This window comes from Manis javanica, chromosome 3 (genome assembly GCF_040802235.1).
Source record: "Manis javanica isolate MJ-LG chromosome 3, MJ_LKY, whole genome shotgun sequence".
NCBI lineage: Eukaryota > Metazoa > Chordata > Mammalia > Pholidota > Manidae > Manis > Manis javanica.
Window position 1 is genome coordinate 193,483,330 of NC_133158.1, and position 16,673 is coordinate 193,500,002.

At 36.5% G+C, this 16,673-nt stretch overlaps 1 protein-coding gene across 1 annotated transcript in view; it reads left to right on the forward strand.

Moving 5' to 3' along the window:
- Positions 1-11,035, forward strand: part of DCHS2 (dachsous cadherin-related 2) — a 227,100-nt gene extending 216,065 nt beyond the window's left edge. Inside the window, exons 17-20 of the mRNA XM_073232557.1 lie at positions 1,058-1,188; positions 3,010-3,296; positions 4,218-4,350; positions 6,326-11,035. Coding sequence (XP_073088658.1) covers positions 1,058-1,188; positions 3,010-3,296; positions 4,218-4,350; positions 6,326-8,952 — 3,178 coding nt within the window. The 3' untranslated portion in view covers positions 8,953-11,035. The remainder of the gene's footprint in view (positions 1-1,057; positions 1,189-3,009; positions 3,297-4,217; positions 4,351-6,325) is intronic.
- Positions 11,036-16,673: the final 5,638 nt, after the last annotated feature.

Sequence of the window (16,673 nt, forward strand, 5' to 3'; positions counted from 1 at the left end):
GATAAAGCACTGAGTTACAGTGTGGGGGATAGATAGGGGCAGATGACACTTGCAGTGGGGAGATCGGTGAGTAAACAAGTACTCTAGTTGAGAAAGGGAATAATGAATATACAGGGTTCCAGGTAAAGATAAAGAGATGAGGCTACAGAGAACAACGTGTCCCAGTTTGCTGGAGATTGTACTGCTTTTTCTTAAAAACTGGAAGTCCCACATCCCAGGAAACCCTTCAAACCCTAGCAGAGCTGGATGTTTGTTTGGCTTGGGCTTATTTGTTTGGCTTGGGCTTATTGAAGGTGGGAGGGAATTGGCTGGGAATGCTGATCCTAGTGATGGTCAGGAGGTAAAATCTCCAAGATCCATAATTAGTTGATATTAGAAGGGAAGGGACAGAAAGCGTGAAGTTGAAGGCACTAATGAGGATTCTAATTTGGTTGCTGGAGAAGCTAGTTGTGCCGTCATTCCAGAGAGACTGAATCACTGCATGTAAATTCTTTCAGATCAAGGGCTCTACCTCTATAGTCTACCAGTAGTCCATTTTTTGTGCATAAGTATTTATCATGGCAGAGTCCTCTCTAACTTCCTTAATTTTGATTGATTTGCAGTTTGGATCTGAAAAAAACAGTATTAAACAAATCAAGCTTTAGTGGTGCTATCTTTTGTTGGTCTAATCAAATGAAAATATCTAGCCAATATCCAGGTGGAGGCAGTTTATTTACCCAAAGAACAGGTATTGATGTTTCTAATTTTTAGGTTTTCCTTAGTAGGAATGACTAAGTTTTATAATCTTTCTCTCAGAAACAGTATGTTTGTATTAAACATCTCATGACCTCTGGTGACTTGCTGGATTTGATTCTCGAAACATGTCAAAAATAAATAAATTTCAGGCTACCATTCTTATGAAATAAATTTTAAATGATGCCAATTAGAAAAAGCCAGGGGAGAAATAAAAATAGCTAGTCAGCTCAATTTAAAATTTTTGACTGGATATTTGATATTTATGTTATTTTTCTTATTCTCTGGATAATGGATAACATTCCTTGATTCTTTTCCAAACCAGCTTGATTGTTCAAGCCACAGATAAAGGGGTGCCCAGGCTTTCTGGAACAAGTGTGATCAAGATACAAGTGATTGATATAAATGACAATGCCCCAGCTTTTCTCCCCTCTGAAGCAGTGGAAATTGCAGAAAGTAAGTATGGCCTTTTGGAATTCTCCCTTTTATTAACTTGTATAATATCATCTAACATTTTTTCATTCAGGTGCTATATTAAAAATTAGTACTAACCCTCAACAACCATGCAACATAGACAGTTTGTATCTTCATTTTAGACTAGAAAACGAATGGCCAAAAGTTAAGTATCAAATGTCAAAGAAGTTAAATGTTAAAGCTGGAATTTGCACTCAGGTCAACGTGAGATCAATTTCCCATGCTCAAGCTAAACTACCATTCCACACAGCTTCTTTTTGTGTACAGACATTTCTGAAAAATGAAGAAGCATATTTTGTTGACTGTGACAATCCAGCCTATAGCTCCTCTGAGAAGCAGCAATGTTCCCAGACTGATATTTTTGGCAGTCTTTGCAGTTTAGTAATGACAAGTCACAAGTGAAGTGAATTGGATATTCATCACACAAAGTCATCACTTTCCTCTAGTGGAAACTAAACTTCAACATTTGCAGAAAGTTTTACCATGTTAATGGTAAAATTTTACATAATATGGTAATTCATCTTAATTGTTTGGCTCTCTGGGCTATATGATGATTCCACAGTCCATGACCCCAGAGTTTTCTGGGGTCAATGTCTGTACTGCTAAAACCCAATGCAATTCTTCCTAGTTGAGTTTGCAAATAGTGGTATTCCCTCCCTTGCCTTTCCTTTTACTCTTACTACCCAAATTATTCCTAAAATTCCTAACACTCTGTTATGTTCATGTTCCAAACAAATTGTAATCACTACTGCTCACAGGCAATAATATATTTCAGAAATATATTTGTAGGCAAAATATTCTATATATTATAAAATATTTTGTAAATAAGAAATTTTCCAGTTCTTCTCACCTATTTGATGCATTTGTATTTGATTTTACAAGAGGTACTCTTCTTAAGCGCATGGTTTGGTGTCAAAATGCAGCAATGTACCCAGTATAAGTATATCTCAAGAACAAATGGCTTAAATCAGAGCATACTGAATGGGGCAAGATGTGGTCAATATACATCAAGAATATTCAAGCTTTACATAGGAACATTATGATTCTCGTATATAGCAGAACTATTCTGAGTATCTTGGTATCTTCTTTCTACCTGCCCCATACCTGTAAGCTTAAAAACAAAGTCCCTTTCATGTAAGGTTAGGCTGGAGAACAGGTATGGTGTGTTAGACATTTAGCATGTCATCTATCTTATAACTTTTCTGGTGATTAATATTAGAGATTTGCTTTTATCACTAGTATGGTGTATGCTTTGTCTTTCTATAGTTTTATAATTTTGAGAGTCAGAGTTTAAGAGAAGGAAGTAGGGTATGGACCACTCCAAAAGAAAATATTTTACAAAAATAAGTACAGGGAACTATTTCTAACTTGAGGATAAAAATATTTTCATTTAAATCGTGCCTACTATTCAGAGTTTTATGCTTTGCGTTAATGTTCTGAGTCATAACCTTCTTTCCATCCCTATCCCCAGTGAATATATGATTTTGAAACAGAAATTATGTAGTACAAATACTTGGCTTAGAATGTTTCTTGGTCCTGGAATTGTGCTGTAAATATATGTTGAAAAACACAATATAAAAATTAAATACTCCTCAATTCCCTACTCACTGGTAAATTTTCACTTTTACTGGGCTCATAAATACTTCAGAGTTTTGTTCAGCTCATAATGAGCTTTGGATGAGAAATTGTGCCAAGAAACAGCAAATCATGCTGGACTTAAAAATGGTTGGATTGAACTATTAAAGAAAAGTATTTCAAAAGATGAATTTTAATAGAGGCTGACATTGGTCGTGACTATTTCAGATTCTTTGCCTGGTGTCATTGTGACTCAGATATCAGTTCATGATGTGGATGTGAACCCATCTTTCATCTTCAATTTCGTCAAAGAGAGTAATCCTGGCTCCAAGTTTGCTATTGATCCAAACACTGGAGTAGTGGTGCTTGTGAAGCCTTTGGATTTTGAAGAAGCTGCTGAATATGAGCTGCTCATCCAAATTTCTGATACAGTCCACCACACAGAGGGAACACTCATCATCCGCGTGCTGGATGTCAATGATAACCCACCAGTATTTTCTCAAGATTCTTACCAGGTAAAATTCTTAAAGAGATGCTGAAACCTCAGCCAACCTTGGAAAAACAGGGAAGAGTGTAAGACCCCCATTGTTGACAGACTTATTTAGGCAGACAGTATGCACTGTTTTTAGTGCCCAAGTTGATGCTGAGAGTTTTATATTTAATATCACAGAGGCTCTAAGCACATATGGAATTGAGTAATAGCTCATTTACTTCAGTTTGTATGTCATCATGTTTTTAGTTTGTAGGGATTGGAGTATAGTTGTTCCTAAAAATTAGAACTGGCCTAACATTTGCAAAACCACAGATAAGACAATAAGGTAGTTTGGATTATCTGTAGTTAATTTGGGAAAACTTTTTCTTTCCTAGACATACTTTTGGAATATATTGATTAACATTTGGCAGAAACAAACCATGAACAAAACTGCAAGGTGGAAATTTTTGTTTTGAGAGGATAGCATATGTTTACAGAAGTAAGGGCAATGATAACATTTCAACTAAGTGCTTAGAAATGGGCTCCAGGACCTTTGAATGTAGCAAATGCGAGGCTTAAGTGTAAACACAGGATGGGATAGAAACTAAACCAAGCAATGGTCTTCTGTGAAGCTTGCTAAATCATACAATACACATAATGTAATAATGCAGTAGTGAATGTGTTAACTGCCCTCTACCACATGGAAATAACTGAGAGGGAAATTGTTTCCTAACAAAAAATCAAAACAACAAGATTTTAAAAATCTTTCTGTTTTTCTAAATTCTGGGACTAGAACACAATCTTCTTAATACATCAACACTGTAAATTAATATGTCTAATAAAGTCAGCTTCTCTGTGTATTTTCCATAATCAGAATGACCAAACTGGCCTCATGCTCTGGCTCCATTCATGAAACTATCTGCAGTCTTAAGCACCGTGTTCATTTCTGTCTTTGTCCCTGCAGGCCGCTGTTCCTGAATTGGTACCTATCGGGAGCTCTGTGCTGACTGTGGCAGCCACAGACCAAGAAAGCAATGATAACATTTCTTACAGAATCCTTTCGTCTTCTAAGGAATTTTCAATTGATCCTATGAATGGTGAGTTATATATACTGGGTTTAGTGTTCATAGACTGGAGTTACTGGATGGAAGCTTGAAATAAACCTTTCCAAATGCTCCTAAGTACCCTCTGACCCTCACCCCCAGTGTTAGAGATACCACCTTCTCATTTCTCTTCAAATCAAATGCTGTGGCAGCAACTCTCAGTAGTATTTCTCTTCTCCGACATCTCAGTGGCTGGAAAGCAAAAGGAATCGATTAACATGATGGCAAATGCAGAGAAGCTCAAGGACCCCAATACAGTAAACACCCAGTTCATCAGGCCAGCCAAACACAGTTCAGGGAATTATCCCAGACCTCAACAAGAATGAAAATGAAGTCGAAGGGATTGATTTAGTACTGAGAACTTCATGTTACCAGAATGTGGAAGCTTTTTTCCCAAGCCAAGAACAATAAGTTCAGGAATAGAATACATAACACATTCAATGAGGACCAAAAAAATTGAAGAAGGAGAATTATTTGAACATCTCCACTAAGTAAAAATCATTGTGGTGTTCTGGTTTATTTGATGCCCTCCAAGGCTCTCTGTATCTTTATCAGAGAGCAAGAGATCTGTGATTGTGTAATGCATTCAGGCAAGTGATTGCAGATTAGAACAGCTGAGAATTGCATAAAGTTTAACAATGAATAGACATTAAAAGCTAAATTTGATAAAGGTGAATAATTAACCCAACACTATCCCTATCAGAGCACATTCTAGAAGAGAACATGGATTGGGATATATTACACTGTGTCCACACACCATAGTGTCATTTCATAGTGAGGGCTGGTTTAAAAATTAACCTCAGAATGATGGATGTTAACTAGACAATTATGGTGACCATTTTACAAAAGAGCGAATATATTAATATATTAAATAATTATATCATACACCTGAAACTAATATGTCAATTACACCTCAACAAAAAAGTTAACCTTAGGATTACCTGAAAGGAGAAATTAATCACAAAATACTGATAGCCACTGAGTGTTGTAAACAGCCTGTGGATAAATGGGTACTTATGGATACCATATGGCAGGAATTTGGCTTTCTTTTTCTTCTCTCTTTTTCCCCCTCTTTTTGCAGGCAAGGGGATGGCCTCATCTGCTGTCAGTCTAGCCTCAGCAAATCACAGGGTGTGAGGTGGTTCCTCTGAGCACTGTCCTAGCAACTTTTGCTTGACATGTGTTACCAACAGACTGACAGGAGATACTAATCAGAATATTTTTAAAACATTAAATGTTATTAGATCAGTTTAGTTCATGATGGGACTCTAACTGAAATGTGACATTTAAATGACAACATTCTGTATTCTTTTTAGTGACTATACTTTAAAAACAGAGTTAGCTTAGAAAAAAATGTTACATGCACACATTAAAAATGAGTATTTCTACACTTAAAACAATAAAGTGTATTAAATGCATTTCATTAATAAGGGAAAAATCTACTTACTGAATTAACCAAAAGCTTTAGGAAGGACATCTCTATAATTAAGCAACAGTTGTTATCTCTGCACTGTCACATTGATCAATTTCATTTGACTAGAGTGAGTCGACCTCTATTACCAGAACCAGTATCTCCATGCTAGAATGTCTGTATATATGTGTCAATTGGTAGTGGAATGGGCATAAATTTTTCAAATAGGAGTACATTTTCTTAAAAAATATAGAAAGAGAACAATTTAGTTACTATACAAAAGTAAAATTAAGAGAAACGTGCAGCAAAGTCATTTTCAAGCAGTACATATATGTAATAGAGTGAATGCCCTGAGTATTATTTCTGGATCTTAAATATAAAAATAATAGAACTATAAAAATTTTCATATTCTGTCTGGAGTTATTCTTGGTTGTGACTTAAATAACAAATCTGATGAGTGAGTAACCACATTAGTAAATATTTGATACATATTTGCCGACTAAATGGATCATGGGAATTTAATTCCACAACATTGAAATGCTATGTGTTGTTTTCCAGGCACAATATTTACTATCAACCCAATATTACTTCTGGATGAAAAATCGACAGTTCGATTTCTTGTTGAAGCCAGCGATGGTGGAATTCCTGACCTGAAGGCTCTTACCTTAGTAGAAGTAGAAATACAAGATATGAACAATTATGCCCCTGAATTTGCAGTAGAATCCTATAATCTTAGCTTGAGTGAAGATGCACAAGTTGGAGGCACGCTTGTCACATTTTCAACCACTGACCGTGACTGGACCCGTGAAAACACACATGCTGAATATTCCATCATCAGTGGTAATGCACAGAACAATTTCCATGTGGAAACTAGTTTCATTCCTTCACAGTATCCTTATAAGCAGATTGGTTATCTGGTGTTGCTTCACAGTCTGGACAGAGAAGCAGCTGCCAGTCACAAGCTTGTAATTCTGGCCTCTGACCATGGCTGCCCTCCACTGAGTACCACAGCCATGGTATCAATAGAAGTACTTGATGTCAATGATAATCCGCCTGAATTCGACCATCTGAAATATCACACCCACGTGAAGGAAAGTACCCCCATCGGGAGTCACATCGCTGTGGTCTCAGCAACCGACCGTGATGTGGGTTCACATGCAGAAATCATCTACCACATAATCTCTGGAAACGAGAAGGGACATTTTCACTTAGAAGAAAACACTGGTGTGATTTATTTGGTTAAACCTCTGGATTATGAAGAAACTATACAATTCACTTTAACTATCCAAGCTTCAGATGAAGAAAGGAAACATTTTTCTTTGGCACTTGTGCTTGTCAATGTCCTAGATGATAATGACCACGCACCTCAGTTTATCTTCTCAAGCTTGAATTGTGTTGTTCCTGAAAATTTGCCAATTTTCTCCACCGTATGTTCTGTAAATGCTTTGGATTTTGATGCGGGTCCTTACAGAGAATTGACTTATTCTATTTTATCACCCTGTTCTGTCACTCCTGGGGTGCTTCAAGATCATGATCTCTTCCTCATTGACCCTTTAACAGGAGACATTCATGCTAAGCAAGTCATTGACTATGAAAATGGCAGTAAATACTGCCTCACCGTTCAGGCAAAAGACAAAGGTGACTCAACTGCCTCCTTAATGGTTTGGGTGGATATTGAGGGGATAGATGAGTTTGAACCCATTTTCACTCAAGATCAATATTTTTTCAGCCTCCCAGAAAAGATTAACCTAAGACAGTTGATTGGCAGAGTGGAAGCATCAGACGCAGACTCTGGTATTGATGGAGTTATTGTTTACTCCCTTGATACTCCATCTCCTTTCTTTTCAGTAAATAAGACCAATGGAAATATTTATTTGGCTAGAGCCCTCCCCCTAATAAAAAGTCAAGTCAGCAAAGAAGACACCATTGAAATGAAAATAATCGCTCACAGCCCCAAACCGGACTCCAAGTTTACATCCTGCACTGTTTTTGTGAATGTGTCATTTCCCTCAGAAGGAAAACACTCAGCAGTGTCAGGTAGCGACTTGTCAACCAGCCTCATGGTCTCCTTTTTAGTGTTTCTGTTACTCATTGTTGTTCTAGTTGTACTGATTTTAAGATATAAACAAAAAGGTGCAGTAAACAACTATGAAGAAAAGAAAACATCTGCATCCTTAGACATCAGCCTGCAACTGAACAGGGACACGAGCATGCCCGAGCCCTTCCTGAAAACCAGCGAGTGCAGTAATGAGGTGGTGCCCATGGACTCCTTGCCTGAATGGCTGAGTTTGATCAGTATCATGGAGAAAGACATTGTGAATCTGTACAGGCACTCAAACTCCAGTGGCCACTGTTCTGTGGAAGGAGAAACTGCTGAAGATAAGGAAATCCAGAGGATAAATGAGCATCCTTGCAGGAAGGACTCTAGCTCCGCTCTGAGTGATCGGGAATCCAGGGTGCCAGATTCCGGCATCCCAAGGGACTCAGACCAACTGTCCTGCCTGTCTGGAGAAACCGATGTGGTGGTCCCTGCCGAAATAGCAGAAGCCAGCCAGACATTTGAGGAAGGGGATCGAGAAGAAGGCTATGGCACAACCTATGTTCAAAATAGTGTGTTACCCCAGGCCCTGAAGAAGAGAGAGATGAAAGAGGGCATCCTGGCTGAAGTCAGAAAAGAGTCCATCTTTATTTCAAGTGATCAGGAAGCAAGACGTGCAGCTCCTTCCACCCAGAGAACCTCTGATGACGATGTGAGTGGCGACTGTCACTGGGATTATGTCCTCAGCTGGGAACCCAGATTCCTGCCTCTTGCCTCAGTATTTAGTGATATTGCAAAACTAAAGGATGAACATTTACATATGCCTAGCATTCCAAAAGAGAAAAAATCTTTTGTTTTTCCACCACCTTTGATAACAGCTGTAGCCCAACCTGGGATTAAAGCAGTGCCTCCAAGAATGCCAGCCACAACCCCAGGCCAGCTGCTTCAGAAACACCCACACTCCCCCCTCCCCTACCATGTCAGTTCTCTGTCAGAAGCCATGACTCCCAGTTTTTCCCCATCTCTTTCCCTACTGACCACCCAGACCCCTGCTGTGCCTCCACTGTTGGCAGATGGAGAGTTATTAGACACACATCTAAGTGGTACATGCTATGAATTCAACGCAGAAGATGAAGCTCAGATATAAAATGATCGTGATGTCAAGCCCCTGCTCACCACTGGTCACAAATGATTGAGCAAAACATTGTTGAGCAAGCTCCTGGAAAGTAGCTTCATTTTACCTATGAGTAAGTGATATTATTTAGTCAGGGTTTTTAGAACCTCCTCACTTTAGTTTCTCAAATTTCTTCCAGCCAGCCTGAATGAGAAGTTACCCCCTCTTTTAACCTCTATGTTTTGCTCTCAGGACTCAAGTTTGTATATAGTAAGTAGTGTATAGTCTATCATACCTGGTTTTCTGTATGAGTAGGTTTCCAAAGGACACAGTGAACTTGGCTGACCGCCAAAATGTTTTTATGAAACTAAATGGGAATACAGTGCAGTCTCGTCACACTACTGCTGGTTACGCAGCTGTAGCTAAAGCAAACTCGCGCAGTCTAAGGCGTGAGCAGAGGACAGAAAACAACTGAGAGGAGAAATTCAGAAGGATAAACTTAAGTTTTCAACTGCAGTGGTTTTCTATAGATTTGATATATTTACAGATGCATTTCTCCACTTTTCCTCTATGCCACACTTATGGAAGTTAGTGGTAAGTTTAACTTCATCGTGCCTTTTGGAAATCTAATGAGAAATTAAAAATGAAATTTGTCATAACTCTGTGCAAAATAAGAAAACAGTTCCTGATTAAATGAACCAGAAGTATCTGTTTTTGACAATGGACCAGAATTTGATAAAAGCAGTCAGTAAGGTTGGCTTCCTCAGGTGTGTTTCCTTGGCCTTCTTTACAAATAGAATGATGATTTTTATTTTCAATGCTCTGTCTTGTAACATGGTACGGGTACAGACATTAAACTTTGAAGATTTTAATCTACATTAAAATTTGTAGATATTTCTTCATTTTATTTTCTTTTAGATACAGCAATTTTGGCAAGAAATAATTTATCCACTCAGTGTCAGTTTTAAAAGTGAGTATAGATAAAATTATGTTATTAGCTAATAATAAATTTCATAGAGTACCTTAGCCATATATTTTTAATGAAGATTTTTTATATAAATGTTTCTACTCTAAAAGTTAAGAGTGGATGTCTGAAGTCCTTCTTCCATTTGTTCACACATTTAGCTTTGATTGTCATTAGATGGAGCAGTTTGACAACATGGTTAAAATAATTGTTCAGCACAGCTACTGTTTCAGAAATAATAGTGGTGTGTGGTACTCACGCATAATGGTATATCCTTCTCTCTGATGAACCTAAGAATCCATCAAAGATTCTTGTCCCTTCCAGGAAAGCAGAGGACTTTCCTATGATGATGGTCCAGCAGCTGCCCATGGTTGGCAACATGGCCAGGCTTGCAAATAAGAGTTTAGGGTATTAATGGCAATCTAGAGGGCATCTGATATGGTTTTCTTAGTAGTTGATGTGGGCTTCTGCTATAGAAATATTTCCTTTATTTTTCTCAATAGGCCTCATCTGTAAAATTATGTGAGATAGCTAATTTTTCTTTACTGAGAAACATCACAGGATGCCGTGCTTAATGGCTAGTTTTGTTGATAAATAATTCTAAGACTTCCTTTGCTGATTTCATCATTTACATATCTTTGCTAACTTCTAAATTGAGAACAAGTGTAAAAAACCACATCAGAAATTGTATGAAACATGAAAGGTCTTGGACAAGCCTGGAATCCTAGGGAAAGTCATTTAGGCATGAAACACTTAAATATTAAAGAATGAATGCATGTCTCTCCTTTTTCTTCATGGCATTGGGGAAGAAAATTTCATGGTTTTTCTAAAAAAAAAATAACCATTTAATCATTTCAGTGTTCCAGTATTTATTCTCTCTTTGACTTCCTTCAAAAGATTACTTTGAGCATATGAAGAAATTCTACACTGATTTTTTTCTAGTTATATATGGAAGTTGTGTTTTGCAACAGGCTAGTTTCTAGGAACCGAGAACATTTTGGTGTTTTTAATTAAGCAGGTTCTTTATTTCCTTATGCTTAAAAAGAGTTATCCATCTAACTCTTCCCTAAGTTATTTGCTTATGATTTAGTACTCATTCTGGACATGATTCTGCATTTTTTCTGGACATTTAATAAAAAAAGAAGACATGAAGTATTTAGCACTATTCCTTACCAACATCTCGTGTATTTTCAATTGATGACTTTATTTATACAATATCCAGGGCCCCACCATCACCAAACAACTGCTGCAAGTACGGTTGAGATTAAAAATGTGAGCATTCTGGTTGTTTGCAATAAATCATATGTCAGCCCTTTCAACTAGAGTGCTTTTTCCTAAGTAAACAATGTAATTTGTACAGTTTTCCTTCAAGTTTAATATTAACTTGCCTCATATGTTCTGTGTTATTTTGCTGATCTACACACCAGCTTTAGCACTCTGGAGGGGGTACAGAACTTGTTAGTGGAAAATCATATTAAGCCCCAAATTCATAAGCTATAAAATAAAAGACAGTTGTCTCTTGCAGAATTTTGGCTGCCTGAAATTCTGGACTTTCTTGTTGGCAGCCTTCGAAATACTGGTGTAAATCAGTACCAAATGGATATCAAAATTCCATGTCCTTGTAGTAATCATTGAATTGGCTTCCAAAACAGATTCCTAGACAAAGAAAGGGGAATATGCTATATCTTTAGGGATTTGATCATTTAACTGTTCTTTAAAATTACTAAAATACACTATCAACTACTGGTAGCCTACGTGTATAGCACGGGTCTATAGTGGACGTCCCGTTGAGACAGGAGTGGTGTTGCTCAGTGTTTAGTCTCAATTTCTGGGCCCTCTTTGCTTTGTTTTCCAGAAGTTATAGTGATGAAAATGCATTACTGATTTCAATTTTTTTTCCATCCAAACATATTTTGTTACTTTTGTTTTGTTTTGTTTTGCCTTGACTTTAAGTAAAATACCTTAACTTTAAGTGAAAAAAAACAAGACATAACAAGAGGATCTCAGATGATCCTTTTCAAAGCCATGGTGTATATGGAGTGAACGTGATCAGTGGATTCGCACATGATATTGTGGACAGGCACCTTGGGTTTATTTGCACAGTGTGTTTTCGTTGAGCTCAAAAGTGTGGAGCCGTCTGTTGGATGGTAACTGAGGGGAGTTAGTGTGGGAAATCATTCTAACCCGAGAGGGTTACTTGGATCAGTGAAGTTGTAGAAATTTTGCTGCTGGTCAAAACTGGACATTCCAGTGTGAGTCCCTGAAGGCAGCTTTTGCCCGTTGTAGAGATGGAGGGAGAGAAGAAGGGAAGGAGAGAAAGGATGAAGGACAGAAGAGGAGATAAAGGATTAGATCGAAAAGGAATAATTTAGGGTACATATAGAGAAACACAACAAAGCAACAGAATAAGAACTTGTAAAAAATAATTTTTTAGTGTGAAGATTTTGCTGCATCATTTACTCTTCATAGATTCAGCCTGTTGAGGAGTCTCTTTTCTCTTTTTTGAGAAATCCCTTTTCCTCTTCCTTTCTGCTCCTTTCAAGTGTATCCATTTCCAACTTTTCAAGTTGGAACATTTGGGTGTATCAAGTGGTGAACCCAAAGCTAAGTGACAATAAATGAGAATACATTTGACCATGAAAACTTGAATTTGTGGTATTTTTAGTTTTGCTGATTTATAGAATAAAACATTTCAAATGGTTACCTTACCTTATTTCCCACTCTACATAACTTTGGCATTGAGAGTACCAAAATTTTAAGTAGGTGATTTTACATATATACCAGGTAATGGAGGTTCAGAAGGCTGTTGGGACAGAATATGGGATTTTAGTGCCTAGGTTTTTTATCCCAATGGCTCATCCTTTTTAAAAATGAGCACTTGCTTGATACTTGTGATTTTATATTAAAATATCAGATTGTATATAACATTAAACCACAATATAACATACAGGCATGGTCAATAATTTGTTCTCAAATATTGTCAATTTTATTTGAATTTTGGTGATAAATTATTTTGATTTACTAGATCAAAGAAGTTTGTCTATTAGAAATAAAATTATGGCAACCTTAGAAGGACCCAGCCCAAAGTAGCTGGGGTATCAAACTATAGCTTTCTCTTATAAACTTGGCACTTGGCTATTTAACGACAGTTTAGCACTTCCTACTGTTTTTCTGTCTACATGATTTTCCTCATTTCACCCAAAATATTTGCTAAACCAAAACTGTGAAGTGAGTAATAGAGATGGAAAAAGCATACCAAATAAATAGCAGATGCACAAGTGCATCTCCTGAATGAGGAAGCATTATTTTGGTTAGAAAACTAAATACATGGATTTCATTGTTAGATAGTAAACCCTCAGGGCAAATGCCTGGTCTCCACTTGCATTATGAAATACAGATGTTTCTTAGAATGAATGAATACATATGTAAATGGGCACAGAAGTTGCTGTAATGTAGGAGTGTGATGCATAGGTATTGAACCCATTAGGTGTGAATTTTAGCATAGTTCTGTGTTTTAGCCAATCACAGGCAGAGAGAAAATAAGTACAAAGATCCCATCAAAATATTATTGAATATCTTAAAGTCAAGTAACTAGAAATTCCTTTTGCAATCTGGTTTGTTTTCTCTTTCCCGCTTCCTCACTGTGTACATACATTTCTTTTGAGTTTTAGACATAATAGAAACAAGATATAAATGACATTTAAAAGCATATTGTTTGAAACAGTGACATTACATGACCAAGCACATTGGTTTAATTTAATTTCAGATCCTGTAATAGTTATAACTGCCCTATGGCTAGCAGGATAAAGTTCTATCAGTATGAGAAGAGAATAGACTCAGTAGACATGCCTAAAATGTTTACACCAAAACTCATTAAAATTTAAAGTAAAAAGAATATGAGGAATTTGTGAAGGATATTGTATATGTGCATATGCTGAGTATTTGTTAAAGTGATATTTTAAACAAGTACAGATTTTTTAATAAATGCATACTGGGAAATTCAGTGGTGGTGGTAAATATGAGGTTATTTCTTCTCATGCCATAAACAAAAGTGAATTCTAGCTGGGTTAATGAGTAAAAGTTAAAATGAAACCATAAGAACTGGAAGAAAAGCATGGAATAAAGGTCAGTAAGAACTTTTTAAATATAAAAGTAAAGGTAGAGTGATACATTTGACCTTATGACAATACAATGTACTGTAACAACTTGCAAGAAATGATAATTGGGAAATACTTCACAGATTTGATCAATAGATATTTATTTAGTATGCATTGTGAACAAGGCTTGGATCTGGGCTCTGGAGATTCAGGAGTGAATAGAATCGATTGAAGAACAGAGCATTTACAGCACTTACATTTTATTAAGGGAGATAGCAATAAAAATATGCTCTCAAGTAATGGTAAGAAACTTAAGACAAATATAAAGAAAAACAATATTGACAAGGTTGTGGGAGAATACGGCAGTCCTATTTTGATTAAATATTCAGGGAGGTGTCTTTGATACGATGCTGAATGAAATGAATGAACCATGAAAAAATCTGAGGGGAAAGGGTTGAAAGTATGTGTGTCAGTAACTACAGAGGTCCTGAGGTAAGAGCCACTTGGAGTGTTTGAGAAACTATAAAGCCAGCGTGGCTTGCTGGGAGAAGAAGAATTATAGGAAATAAGATCACAGAGGTAACTAGGGTTCAGATTCCATAGGGCTTTGTAGGCTATGGTAAAAAGTTTCAGTTTTTGTTCCAGGTGTTATGGGAAGTCATTGGTGGGATTTGCCCAGAGATCATTTGCCCAGAGATATAAACCTATCTGATTTATATGTTTAAAGAGTAATCGGCTACCTTGTGGGAAATAGACAATGGTAAAAGGGGAAGTCAGTGCAGTAAAAGTGCTCCAGTTAATTGGATATTTCAGTACTCTCAGCTGGTAATGACTGTAGCTCAGCCAGAGTGTTATAGGTGGAGTTGAACAGAGTGAAGATATATATATATTAGAGTTAGTGTAGCTAGTTCTTGATAATGAATTGGAGGTGGGGTGTGGAGAAAGTTAGACAGTAATCTAGGGTTTAAGAGATAGTTTGGGCTATAGAAAAATTTGAAGTCATCAGATTATGAATAGTATTAAAAACCATGGGATTGGATGGTATCATTTGAGGAGTAAATGTAAACAGAGAAAAGATCCAGAACTGACACCTGGGACACTGACCAAGAGGTCAAAAAGGGTAAGAAGAGCCAGCAAATAATTTTGAGAAAAAAAAGAAAAAAACTAATGAGGTAGGATAGGAAAGCAGGATAGTCTGGTAGCCCAAAAGCCAAGTAGAGAAAGTGGGTTAGATTCTAGTTGGGGCAAGATAACACCAGTGTTTTTAAATCTTCCCAAATCACCTTGCAAAACAGAACACCTAAAGGCAGTGAAAGTAAAAATTCATAGACATCTTCAACAATGAAATCATTCCTACAAATTCTAGAATATGAGTAGCAAGCAAAAAGCACAAACTATTGGCAGTAACAAAAAGTAGAAGGGTAGAATTTGGAATTTTCTTTGAGCCAGAAAACAAGGAATTGCCAATAATTATTGACCAGCTGAAGGAAATATCTATACTTGGAGGGAAAACATAGCAGACTGCTCTGAGAATAACTGTCAAACTGGGGAAGGCTACAGAGCACCCACTTTGTAGATGAGTGTAGACAGACTGCAGTGAAATTAGATTATGCCGGTTCATCCAAGGCCCCAGAGCTTCTAGAAATACACAAGCAAAATTGCCTTCTAGAAGAACAGAAATCCACACTACATAAAGCCCACTGAAAGTAGAATTCAAATTTATATGACTAGTAAAGGGGAAGAAGTCCTATATACAAAGGGGGAAAGGGGAAAGCAGAAGATAGAAAGAAGTCCTATTTATAAATACTTTGCAGAAACAAGAGAAGAGGGAGCTCTAGAGCCATGAATTAGGAAAGCTGTTCAGATCTGTGGCCACCCCATACGGTAACTTCCCAAAATATAGTAAAACCCACCTAATATTACATGAGCAACGTAAAATAATCACAATATAAAAGATAATCAAAAGGACTGACTGTCTGAATGATGTGCCAATATAGTGAAGGCACATTGAAAATATATAAAATGGTAAAAGAAATTGTGACTTAATATTTCAAAACTAGCTAAAGGAAACTAAGAAAACAATAAAAACTGCAAAGGTTGCATAACCAATCAGCAAAGTTCAGAGATGAAAAAAACCAAGAGGTAGATATTAAAAGAAAGACAGATCTCAATGGAAAACTATTAATAAAAAAGTCAAAAGACCAAACTAGAAGGAATAAAAAGTTACTAAGGCATCAATGAGACTATAGCAAGAGAAATAGAAAATGGACAATGTAAGATGAAAAAAAATCTAATAGAATTGAAAAAATAAAAAAAAGAATTTTAGGGATGATAGGTTTACCAGACTAGAAAAAAATGATACAAGGCATGTATAAATGTACCTCTTAAAGAAGAAAACAAAAGAAGTGAATCAGAACAAATATAAAAAACATAAAACAATTTGAATCTACATATTGGAAAGGTATACTATGTACAAATCAACCCAGAGAAGTTAATACCAATATACATTTTTTTTAATCTATTGAGTTTAAAGAAAAAGAATATATCCTTTGAGTTTCCAGATAAAAAAAAAAAGTTACTTACAAGGTAAAGAATGTAAGATTGGTTTACCCTTCAACACCAGTATTTTAAGCCAAAAACCATAGATAATATATTTAAGATACCTGAAGATAGTATAAGCCAAAACTTTATAT